This window comes from Bos indicus, chromosome 4 (genome assembly GCF_029378745.1).
Source record: "Bos indicus isolate NIAB-ARS_2022 breed Sahiwal x Tharparkar chromosome 4, NIAB-ARS_B.indTharparkar_mat_pri_1.0, whole genome shotgun sequence".
Classification (NCBI taxonomy): domain Eukaryota; kingdom Metazoa; phylum Chordata; class Mammalia; order Artiodactyla; family Bovidae; genus Bos; species Bos indicus.
In genome coordinates, this window is record NC_091763.1 from 9,837,604 (window position 1) to 9,850,532 (window position 12,929).

Sequence of the window (12,929 nt, forward strand, 5' to 3'; positions counted from 1 at the left end):
AATGGACTGGTTGGCTCTTACCATAGGCCAAAGCACTCACCTTGGTACTGGGTACAGAGTTCTGAATAAAAAGTCTTTCTTCTCATAGGGCTAATAAAGACATAAGCTTAAGTTTAAGATAAGCAGGGCAATTTGATTGAGAAAGACTTGGGGGGAAAGGAGCTACTTGTAATTTGGGGATCAGGGAAGACTTTGTTAAGGAGGTAACACTTCAGCTGTGCCGGGGTCCAGCCCCAGCTGATCCAGGGTATTCAAAGGAGAGACGGCATCGGCGACCTATTTATTTAAATATTCATCAAAGATATAAAGAGTGATAGAATGAGGATAGCTCAGTGAGGAAATTCAGTGGAGAAAAGAGGCTGAAATAAGGATAGCTCAGTAGGAAAATTCAGTGAAGAAAAGAGGCTGAACAATTCAGCCAGAAGGTAAGAGAAAGAATAACATGGGGAGACCAAGTTTTGGTGAACAAGGCCCGCACTTTATTTTCCAAAGTAGTTTTTATACCTTAAGTTATGCATAGAGGATAATGGGGGAAGGGGTAGAGTCATGCAGTAAGCCAGGCTTTCTTCCTGCAAACTTATCATATGCAAAAGTTTAGGTGATTTGCATCATCTTCTGGCCCGGAGGCCTGTTAACATTTTAAGACCCTTTCTTCAGAAAACTTATTTTTCTCTAAAGGTGATTAGGCAGGTGCCACCCTCCAAAAGCATTAAAGTTGCATTCCTATAGGGCAAAGGTGTGGTGGGCTACAACAAAAAAGAATTAACTCAAGGGTCCAAGGTTACAAACACTGCCAGGGACACAGCAGATAAGGGATATGGAGACTTAGCAGCAAACATTGGCCCAACAAGTGAAAAACCCTTCACCAATACAATTTCTAATCAATCTTTTAACTGCTCAAAGGAATCTGTATTTAGACAGTTTAGAACATCTCATGCCCCTCACAGTTGGGAGGCTCTGAGCAATCACATGTGGCCGGAAAAACCTATTCAGGCAGGCTACAGGATTTCCAAAGGAGTTTGTAGGTTGAAACACTGTCACACCCAGGAATTATTAACTAGAGCTGTAAGCTAACTCTTTTTTCAGAGAGAGGTAGAGGGGGACAGCCCCCCATAAAGTCAGAGGTGTATGTGAAAGCACAAAGCAGAAATCAGGCAGACTCTGGTTTTGGGGGTAGATGCTTGAGAATTTCCAGGGGGACTCCTGAGGCTCGATCCCGCCTATGTGTATGCCGAGCCTCCTTCCTCATGACCTTTGCCACGGGTGGAGTTCCTCACCCTGGCTCCCGGCAGTGATAGAATTCCAGTTGAGCTATTCCAGATCCTGAAAGATGATGCTGTGGAAAGTGCTGCACTCAATATGCAATATGCACTCAATATGCAATATGCTGGCTCCCGGCAGAGCTGAGACCTGGGTAGTGACAAGGGTAAGTTCATGAGAGAATCAAAAGGAAGAGTATTCTAGGCAGAAGGAACAGCAAGTGCAAAGACCCTGGGTTAGGAATGTGCAAACTGGCTGTTCAAGAAATAGAAAAGGTAGCAAATGGGACTGGGGAATGGTGGGTGAAGGGCAGAAAAATAAGCACCATAACCAGAGAACCAGATACAGACCTTTCAACTATGGTGTGTGCGATTTAATTTAAATTTCAAATATTTCAACAGAGCATTGTGTTAGTTATGTTGTATTATGTGTTGATGTATGTGCAGGCAATTGCAACAATATGGAATTTAATTCTCAGGATGGTCAGCTAGAGTTTGAATAAGAAAGGCCATATCAGAGACAGCCACTAAAAGCTAGATACCAGAGGCTTTCCTAATTTTCCGAGTAAAAGTTAGAAATGTGTTTTCATGGCTAAAATTATATATATTATGTAAATATAGAATAAAATACTATATGGGTTTTTAACTGTAAAAAATAGTGACATTTTATATGTATATATTGCATTCGCTAAAATATTTGATACACTCCTGAATATACAAATTCTCTCCAAAAAGCCCAACTTTAAAAATAGGCAAAGAACTTGAATAGATATTTCTTCAAAGAAGATATACAAATAGCCAATAAGCATATGAAAAAAATTGTTCACCATTACTAATCATAGGTAAATGCAAATCAAGACCACAATGAAATACCACTTTATATCCATTAGAATGGCTGTTATAAAAATACAGAAAATAACAAGTCTTACCAAGATAAATGTACTCTTGTACACTTCTGGTGAGGATATAAAAGTGTGCAGTCATTTTGGAAAACAGCATGGTGATTCCTAAAAAAATTAATCATAGAATTACCATATGATCCAGCAATTTCTCCATGGTGATGCTAGTGCAGAAAGTGCAAGAGATGCAGGTTCAAATCCTGGTTTGGGAAGATCCCCTGGAGTAGGAAATGGCAACCTGCTCCAGTACTCTTACCTGGAATATCCCATGGACAGAAGAGCCTGGCAGGCTACTGTCCATGGAGCTACGAAGAGTTGGCTGAGTACACGCACCATCAGCCAGCAATTTCACTTCTGGATATATATCCAAAAGAACTGAAAGTTGTGACTTAAACAAAAGTTTGTACCCCCATGTTTATAGCAGTATTATAACTTCCCTGGTGGCTCAGATGGTAAAGCGTCTGCCTACAATGCAGGAGACCCAGGTTCGATCCCTGGTTTGGGAAGATCCTCTGGAAAAGGAATTGGCAACCCACTCCAGTACTCTTGCCTGGAAAATCCCATGGACGGAGGAGCGTGGTAGGCTACAGTCCATGGGGTCGCAAAGAGTCAGACATGACTGAGCAACTTCACTTCATTCACAAAAACTAAAGCGTGGAAGTAACTCAGGTGTCTATCAATAGATAAATGGATAAATAAAATATGGCATAAATTCACAATGGAATATTGTTCAAGCTTAAAAGTGAATGCAATTCTGAAGACATTATGCTAAGTGAAATAAGCCTGACATAAAAAGACAAATATTGTATGATTCCATTTCTATGAGATACCTAGAGACAGAAAGTAGAATGGTGTTTACAGGGCTGAGGAGAAGGGCAAAGGGTTAATGGGTTTGAAGTTGCAATATGGGATGACGAAAAAGTTCTGGAGGTGAATGGCAGCAATTGTTGCATAACCGTGTCAGTGTTCTTAATCCCGCTTAAAAAATGGTCAAGATGATAAATTTTATGTGTGCTTTACCACAGTTAAAAAAAATTCCATCCAGCCCCGTAGTCTCTTCTGTTAAGGTTGACTCTCCAGCTCAATCCCACAACTGTTGTTTGTCTAGGTTGAAATTTGGAAGATTCTGGTTGCCTAAACTAGACTATCAGATTAGTCAAATCTTATCTCTAGTATGTTGTCACATTTGCCCCCAGTGTATCTTTCCTGAAAGGTGTGGTTAGCATATTTAAAAATGACAGAGCTGGGATTTTGTTGCACTTACAGATTACATAACTCTATGTCTGTGTGTGTGTGTGCATGTGTGTGTGTGAGAGAGAATTGTATTAAGATTTGCTTCATTGATGGAGTAAGGTTCTAGGGGAATGTAACTAACCCTCACCTGAAACTGTTGTTGGCTACCATTGTCTACCAAAATCAATCAAAACAGTATTGGTACACTGAGTAAGATTATGTTCAGATAAATTTCAAAAGAAGTGGAAACTCTAATTTCTGTAAGAAGCCAGACTTTGAAATTGGGAAAATAATACATGCATGCTATTCAATATGCGTTTGGGTATTTGTTCTATAAAGAATAGGGGATAATTAGAAATAAACCCATGTACCTTACTGTCAAAAAGCTGGAATAACTGGAAGTGAAAGCACTGTGCCAGCCTGACTTTGAGGAGGTTTTATCACCTCTTCTTCATTTAGGTTGAGGTTAAAGATTTAATGAAGGAAGAAAGAACATTGCTATAGTTGAGATGAGAAGGCAAAACGTAAGTGGAAAGAGAATAATGTAGAGAAGTGATAGTAGCAACATTCATTCTCCAGCAGAGCCATGCCTAGGGGTGTGAGTTCCTTATTTTCTGGAGGCTATCAGCAAGAATACAGAAGTTAATAGAGTGAGAATTTGACAGAGGCACAAAGTTGCAAAATGAGGACATTAAAGTTTATGTCAGGCTCCAGTTACAAAGTATAAAAAAATAATTTGCCCAAGGCAAGGAAAAGTAAGATGGAGGTGAGTTACCCGGAAGGAGGAGACATTTTCTGTTAATAGGATATTTTTAGACCTTAGGACAATCACCACCATATGGGAGACTGGGAAGAAACTTAAACTAAGGGCCTCAGAATGAAGGAAGATGCTTTTTGATTCATGCAGGAAGCACTGGTCCAAAACCAATATTATTTTTTAAGCAAAGAGATGGAAAAGCATTCCAGGAATAATATACAAAGAAACCAGGATTTCTGCTTCTACTTAAGATGAGGAAAACCACGTAAAGATTTTCTTAAACCCTTAAATCCAAATTCCTGGAGAAAAAAAATTTCTAAAATCATAGCTTTCTTTTGAAACCGTTAGAGAGCTGTGATCATAAGACAACCCAGCAGACTGAATTTAAGTATTGACAAACTCCTCTGAGGAAAAATGGGACTCTTGAACCATTTCAGTTTTGGGAGAGCCAAAAAAATTGGGAGTTTTTCTTTGGGAGTTTCAAGAAAAACTAAGAGGCCACTATAGAAGCATGTAAGAAGTAATGTGCTAACATTGTTAAAATGAATTTCTGAAGGCCAAATTATTTTTGGTCAAATATAACAGAAAATTAATCATGAGAAAATTTGAATTAAAATAAATATTAAAGGGAATTCTTTAGGCAGGAGTAAAATGATCTAGACAAGATAGAAATGCAACGAGGAATGAAGAACCCTGGGAGAAATAATTTATATATATATGTGTGTATAAATGCATACATATTGACTTTAAAAGCAATGATTATAAAGTTAGTCAATTTAAATATAGAATTAAAAATGCAACACAACAAATGAAGAGAGGAGAACATGCATTAAGAAGTTTTACATCTTGTGTATTTTGCTATATGAATGTTGTGATTTCTAATGTAATCTCTAAAATAATAGAAATAAAATCAGTAGAAAAATAATAAAATGATTGGTCAAATTAAGACAGGTAATGAGAATAAACATAAGAAGGTGAGACAAATGGAAAACATGTAGCAAGATGGCTGATATAAAACTAAACATATAGAGTGATGTCAGGGAAGATGGCAGTCAAAAACTCCTAGAATTCTCCCCTCTAAAATAACAAGAAAACAGACCTAAAATGTGTCAGAATCAATTTTTTGAGAACTCTGAAAATTAATCAAAACCTGTCAGCAATCCATGGAGCATTTATTAAAGAAAAGCAGCTGTATCTTGATAAGAACAGCAAGCTCCAAGTATTTTTAACCTAATCTACTCCCATCCTCCTGCAGTAGCTTTGAAAACTAACCACATGCATTTGTGAAGATCAGCTATCTTAACAGCCACTGATGGAAACAAAAGGATTTCCATGGTATGGACCTAACAGAAGCAGAAGATATTAAGAAGAGATGGCAAGAATACACAGAAGAACTGTACAAAAAAGATCTTCACGACCCAGATAATCACGATGGTGTGATCACTGACCTAGAGCCAGACATCCTGGAATGTGAAGTCAAGTGGGCCTTAGAAAGCATCACTGCGAACAAAGCTAGTGGAGGTGATAGAATTCCAGTTGAGCTATTTCAAATCCTCAAAGATGATGCTGTGAAAGTGCTGCACTCAATATGCCAGCAAATTTGAAAAACTCAGCAGTGGCCACAGGACTGGAAAAGGTCAGTTTTCATTCCAATCCCAAAGAAAGGCAATGCCAAGGAATGCTCAAACTACCGCACAATTGCACTCATCTCACACGCTAGTAAAGCCATGCTCAAAATTCTCCAAGCCAGGCTTCAGCAATATGTGAACCGTGAACTTCCTGACGTTCAAGCTGGTTTTAGAAAAGGCAGAGGAACCAGAGATCAAATTGCCAACATCCGCTGGATCATGGAAAAAGCAAGAGAGTTCCAGAAAAACATCTATTTCTGCTTTATTGACTATGCCAAAGCCTTTGACTGTGTGGATCATAATAAACTGTGGAAAATTCTGAAAGAGATGGGAATATCAGACCACCTGATCTGCCTCTTGAGAAACCTATATGCAGTTCAGGAAGCAACAGTTAGAACTGGACATGGAACAACAGGCTGGTTCCAAATAGGAAAAGGAGTACGTCAAGGCTGTATATTGTCACCCTGCTTATTTAACTTATATGCAGAGTACGTCATGAGAAACACTGGGCTGGACGAAGCACAAGCTGGAATCAAGATTGCCAGGAGAAATATCAATAACCTCAGATATGCAGATAACACCACCCTTATGGCAGAAAGTGAAGAGGAACTAAAAAGCCTCTTGATGAAAGTGAAGGTGGAGAGTGAAAACGTTGGCTTAAAGCTCAACATTCAGAAAACGAAGATCATGTCATCCGGTCCCATCACTTCATGGGAAATAGATGGGCAAACAGTGGAAACAGTGTCAGACTTTATTTTTAGGGGCTCCAAAATCACTACAGATGGTGACTGCAGCCATGAAATTAAAAGACGCTTACTCCTTGGTAGGAAAGTTATGACCAACCTAGATGGCATATTCAAAAGCAGAGACATTACTTTGCCAACAAGGGTTCATCTAGTCAAGGCTATGGTTTTTCCAGTGGTCATGTATGGATGTGGGAGTTGGACTGTGAAGAAAGCTGAGCACCGAAGAATTGATGCTTTTGAACTGTGGTGTTGGAGAAGACTCTTGAGAGTCCCTTGGACTGCAAGGAGATCCAACCAGTCCATTCTGAAGGAGATCAGCCCTGGGATTTCTTTGGAAGGAATGATGCTAAAGCTGAAGCTCCAGTACTTTGGCCACCTCATGCGAAGAGTTGACTCATTGGAACAGACTCTGATGCTGGGAGGGATTGGGGGCAAGAGGAGAAGGGGACGAGAGAGGATGAGATGGCTGGATGGCATCACTGACTCAATGGACGTGAGTCTGAGTGAACTCTAGGAGTTGGTGATGGACAGGGAGGCCTGGCGCGCTGCGATTCATGGGGTCTCAAAGAGTCGGACATGACTGAGTGACTGAACTGAACTGAAGCCCTATTAATACAGACTTAGGTGTAAATCTTTATGATCTTGGATTAGAAAATGGTTCCTTGTACAGTATGTATAAAGGATTGTGGTGCTTCAGAAGACTCTTGAGAGTCCCTTGAACTGTAAGGAGATCAAACCAATCAATCCTGAAGGAAATCAACCCTGAGTATTCATGGAAGGATTGATGCTAAAACTCTTCAGAGCCTACCTCTCTCTATGGAAGTCTCTCCAAGGAACCTTCTCGACCCTTCCTCAGTCAGAATCGTTCCCTGCTCCTGAGGTGGCGCCAAAGGACCAAGGAATTGGGGGAGTTCAGCTGCCCCACAAACTCAGGAAGACAGTGACCTGAGCCTCTCTCTCCGCCAGACTGGCTGCCCTTGATCTACACTATAAAAGGAATAATTTGAAATTTTGATCATGAGGTTGATATGCTTAGATCTGTGTTTTTAAAACATAAATCTGGCAACAAAATACAGTGAGCTCTGGGTGAGTCTATGGGTAAGACAGGAAACCCTGATGGGTGAGAGGGTGAGAGGTGAAGAATCTGCCTGCCAGTGCAGGAGACGCAGATTCAATAACTGGGTTGGGAAGATCCCCACCGGAGAAGGGAATGGCTACCCAGTCCCCTGGGCAGAGGAGCCTGGAAGGCTCCATGGCGTCTCACTGGGGGGCCCATGGGGTTGCAAAATAGTTGGACATAACTGAGCAACTAAACAACAACAAATATGATAAAACATCTGTTTGAAAGGCTGTTGTAGCAGTCTGGCAAAAGATAAGAACTGGGCACAGTGAAAGTTGTGATGTTGTTCTGATGTTATCCAGTTTTCTTCTCTCTCTCACTTACAGACTAAAGTTTTCCCAAGAAAAGTTTCTGGTCTTTTATCTTTGAAGGAAGGATAGAGAACCTGCCTATGTCACTTAATTATTCTAGGTCTTACTTTTCTTATCTGTAAACTAATAGACAGTTTCCAAGTTCCTTCCTATTTTAATGTTCTATGGAAATACTTTGCTGCCAGTTGAGAATGTTAACCATCGACACCAACCACGGGTGAAACAAATAATACTTCAGGATTCCTCATTTTTCACTGACTTAAGCTCGTGGGGGGCTACCTGAGTGACTTGGTGGTAGAGAATCCTCCTGCAATGCAGGAGATGTGGGTTTGATCCCAGGGTTAGGAAGATCCCCTGGAGAAGGAAATGGCAACCCACTCCAGTATTCCTGCCTGGGAAGTCCCATGGAGATGAGCCTGGTGGGCTACAGTCCATGGGGTCACAAAAGAGTCGGACACAACTTAGGGACGGAACGACAACAAGAAGCTAGTGTGACCTGAGTCTCCAAGTGATTGGGAATATTCTAGACAGTGTACAGTTTTTATTAACTTTATAAAATAACTTTCTATTTAAAAGATACAGACATTTTGTGATGTGAGACCAAATTAAACACAGTACTTAAACACAGTACATGGATTTAAACACCGTGTATCTTATTGTCTTTGTTCTTGTTTTGGAAGTGCAACATGAAATACTGGTTCCCAACTACAGCACCTGTCTCCAGTCCTTCTCTATTTTTAAACTTTTCCCACAGTAATAAGAATGCCTAAGGATTTATATTCACTAAAAAAACTGAGCGCAGAATAATTGATGCTTTTGAACTATAGTGTTGGAGAAGACTCTTGAGAGTCCCTTGGACTGCAATGAGACCCAACCAGTCCATCCTAAAGGAAATCAGTCCTGAATATTCATTGGAAGGACTGATGCTGAACTTGAAACTCCAATACTTTGGCCACCTGATACGAAGAACTGACTCATTTGAAAAGACTCTGATGCTGGGAAAGATTGAAGGTGGGAGGAGAAGGAGACGAAAGAGGATGAGATAGTTGGATGGCATCACCAACTCCATGGACATAAGTTTGAGCAAGCACCAGGAGTTGGTAATGGACAGGGAAGCCTGGTGTGCTGCAGTCCATGGGATCGCAAAGAGTCGGACCCAACTGAGCAAGTGAACTTAACTGAACTGAAGAATAGCTGTCTTTATATCTGTATCTCTGAAAGGAGGGTAGAGAAACAACAGAACTAATACACAAAATAGTGTCTGTAATATTTTATTATGATGACACTAGAGTGGTAGCCAAAATTTATCATCTCTTAGGAATTCATAAAAAGAGACATGACATGTATTTCTCTTCTATCCAGTTTCAGTTATCTAAGTGCAGCCTAAGTTCTCAGTTCTTATTCCAGATACACTGTTCAGAATTTAATTGCACATGAAAAAAGTTTTAAAGCTGTTATTTTGTCCATAATCTCATATGCTCCTATCATAGTTAGCGCCCGAGTTAGTTGATCTCTTAAAGCAGCAGTGGTTACTGACAAGTTGTTCTTTTCCATTTTCCACTTATCAAGTACTTGGTGGACTCTCTCGCTTAGTGAAACAGTGCTGAAAAAATTTTAAATAATAATTATTTTAATTATCAGTTAGGAACATTGTTTTAAACTGCAACCTAGATATACAGTTTGCCAGAGTGACTAAATTAACTGAAGACAGTCTATATAAAAATATAGCATAGAGTTTGACACATAGTAAGTGAATATCAGTCCTATGCCAGCCCTTGTTGCCTTGTACAACACTGACAATTCAATTAACATTTGATTCTAAGAGAGATTTACTCAAGACCTCAATATAGTTGTGGCCTATTTACTGTAGACCAGTGCATTACTGCTCCTGCACTACATGCTTGACTTCATGACAACTCTCTTAGGTAAATCTGTTTATTTTACTAGTGGAAAACTGAGGCTTACAAAAGTTAGAGGACTTATCCAGGGTCACAAAACTAGTTGGGATTTAGAGCCAAGCAGTCTATCCTCAGAGTTCTTGCTCTCAAACTACTGTAACCATATGGATCTCAAACATATAGTAAACTAAAATCAGTCTTTTATAACAAATAGAGTTCATGTTAATATGAATGTTTCAGAAGCATGTAATATCAGTATGATATAAACCAGAACATGAGAATGGGCTTATACTACAGGTTGTCATTTATACATACCTCAATGCAGACTTATCACTTTCTGAGATTGTCAGGTTTAATTTTTGACACAAAAATTGAAAATGTGTTTCAGTAATATTCTTGGCAACTATCTTGAAGATCTTCGCTAAGATTTTCTCTACAGTGGAACATAAAAGAAAATTTAGGCCATGTGTTTTGAAAAATGTACTCTATTTTGAGTTACTATTATAGCTAGGTTTTTAACTTCTGTGCTTTTATACAATGTATATATCAAACAAAATTGAAAAATAAGTACAGATATACTAATTGAAATTTGAGAAGATAACAAAATAGAAATTTGAACCACTTAGTCCATTTCTTCTAAATTCTGAATAACCCTAAACATAAATAACATAAATATCAATTTCCCATAAAATGTCTATTTAGAAGAATATCATAAGCAACTTCAAAGTGATCATTAAACCCTTTAATTCTTTAAGGATTTGAAACAAATTTAACTCCTTCCTTCAGTTCTGGCTTTTTAATATGCTTCTTTGGATATTATCCTGAGAAACCAAGTTTAACACTACTATAAATACGGTGTACACACACATATATATGCTTGTTTTATATTCTCATCATGTATTTAATGAATGTTGGCTTAGACATAACTAGAGTGTTTTTAGTTTAGAAAAAGCTATTAGCTAATATGAACTAGATCCATCTTTCTGTTAACCAGGGTAACTTGAGAATTTTCAAAAACTAGAGATCTGCCACCCCTCTATAATCATCTCAAATATGTTTAGTGCTTTCTGTTTTAAAATATTTATCCATACCATTAATCACTCAGGCTAGATTGTATGTTAATGATATAATTGAAAATCCAGTCTTCTAAGTGAAATTTTAAGGAAGAGACCCCATGTTCCTTGTTAATTGCAGGATAAATATATCTCCCATGATGACTTCCTCTTCAGTCTCTGTGGTGCCAAGCCTGCAGTGTGAAGGCCCCATGGGAATAAAGAAAGGCGATAAATGACTTGAATTCTCTTGTTTTTGCTGACTTTGATTTACTGTCATTGCCTGTTGAACTTTCCCTTCCATGGGCTAGAACCACATGAACCTTCTATCCTCAGGAACTTGAGTAACAGAATGTTAACAAGGAAGTTCAGTCATGTAACTTTACAGCCCTTCTCTAAAGTACTGTAACCTAGCAATAACACAGATCTTTAGAAAGGCCTTCAAGCTTTGTTTTACAAAAGTTTACAAAAGTAAACTTACCATTAAATATCCCCTTTTATGATAGCAGAACCAACTTGCATAGAAAGTTAGAGAAAAGAACTACTGTGACTTTTTTGCTTAGGCTCCTTCCATCAATGAGGCCGTCTTCTTGCATAATCTTCAGATAGGTAACCATACATATTGTGGCTAAGGTAACCATACATATTGTGGCTTACAGAGGACTGTGCATTTTTAGTGACCATCTCAACAGATTAAAGGATTATGATGGTATAAACCTCTTGATTACACAGACAGGGTACATAATAGAATGATTTGGGGGGACAGTTGTATATATTCTCTTTCCCCAAATCTGGATCATTAAATTGATTTAATACTTAAAAACTGCATTAAATTGGAGGACAAAAATCTGGATCTATTCTGAGGATTGACAGTGAGTGGCAAACTCAGAGACCCAGGAAAAAGCTTAGACTTTGGGAACCCAAACCCAGGGAAAGAATGAGACAGTGAAACTTCCATCCAAAGACTTGGAGAAACCAGTCTCCATCTGGTGAAAGGGCATTTAAAGAAACTGGACCCAGTCTCTAAAGTAATCAGAGGAGTACTTAAGAACAGCAGGAATGAAGATTGCCTAAGGACTGCAGACAAGTAATAGCATTGGGCCAAGTAAACCTGATCTGTGAACTGCCTTCAAGGCCAAACACGACTTTTGGAACGACTGCATATGGTGATATAGTCCAGAACTGATAAAAAAAATTCAATATGTAGATTCTCTGAGTCTGGCCACGATCATGATGGCCACAACCTCTTGAAGTGCATCAAGGCTAGTAGATGGGGAGCAACTCATCTGTGACTTAAATTTACCTGTTTTTCAATGGTTCAAAATGTAAAGACCTAGATTAGATAATCTGAATTATCAAAATAAACTCCCAGCCTTCAGAAAAGGGAAGATGATAAATACTTTAATGTCCCTGCCAGATTGAAAACTTCTGATTAAAGCAAATTATTTGTTAACATACACATACCAGAAAATGACATTACCTACCATCTCTTTCATCTGCCCTCTGTAGATAGCGTGCAATAGTATACAATTGTTTTCCTTTACAGATTTCCATTGGTGGTCTCAGCAAAGGGTTATCATCAAAATTTATCTCCTTCAGTGAAAAAAGGTTGTAGATACCACTAGGCAGAACTGAAAGATTATTTCCTAGCAGAAAAAAAAATAATTGAATTATATCGTTTTGTAAAGGAAAACTATGGAGACAAATAACAACCATGTAAAGGACAGGGAGGTCTGGCATGCTGCAGTCCATGGCCACGAAGAGTCGGACACAACATGGCAACTTAACAACAACAACGAAAGGGGGTCTGTTGAGTCTCACTGACGCAGTGCCGGAGGAGCCCCACTGTCGCAGTGCCGGAGGGGCCCCACTGACGCAGTGCCGGAGGAGCCTCACGGTGCTGGCAGATTTTAAGTTCTTGCTGTTGTCCACTTGCTAGGAGTGAAAAGGAGGATGTATAGAAACAGAGCAAGGATTCTTTTTTCTCATCGAGAATGACAGAATAAGATAGGAGGCTTTCCTCTTG

The 12,929-nt window shown here is 39.1% G+C and overlaps 1 protein-coding gene and 1 non-coding gene across 5 annotated transcripts in view; one reads left to right on the forward strand and one right to left on the reverse strand.

Annotated features, from left to right (window-relative positions):
* Positions 1–455: 455 nt before the first annotated feature.
* Positions 456–12,929, reverse strand: part of LRRD1 (leucine rich repeats and death domain containing 1) — a 43,197-nt gene continuing 30,723 nt past the window's right edge. For 2 of the 4 annotated variants that reach the window (XM_070787158.1, XM_070787155.1), the window contains 4 exons: positions 12,388–12,549; positions 10,167–10,284; positions 2,189–2,266; positions 456–1,410 (listed from right to left, as the gene is read on the reverse strand). In XM_070787158.1, the coding sequence (XP_070643259.1) occupies positions 1,221–1,410; positions 2,189–2,266; positions 10,167–10,284; positions 12,388–12,549 (548 nt within the window). In that variant the 3' untranslated portion in view covers positions 456–1,220. The other 2 variants (XM_070787156.1, XM_070787157.1) reach the window with 2 other exon arrangements.
* Positions 2,593–2,664, forward strand: TRNAC-ACA (transfer RNA cysteine (anticodon ACA)). The gene has a single exon. It is a non-coding gene; the product is annotated as a tRNA-Cys (tRNA).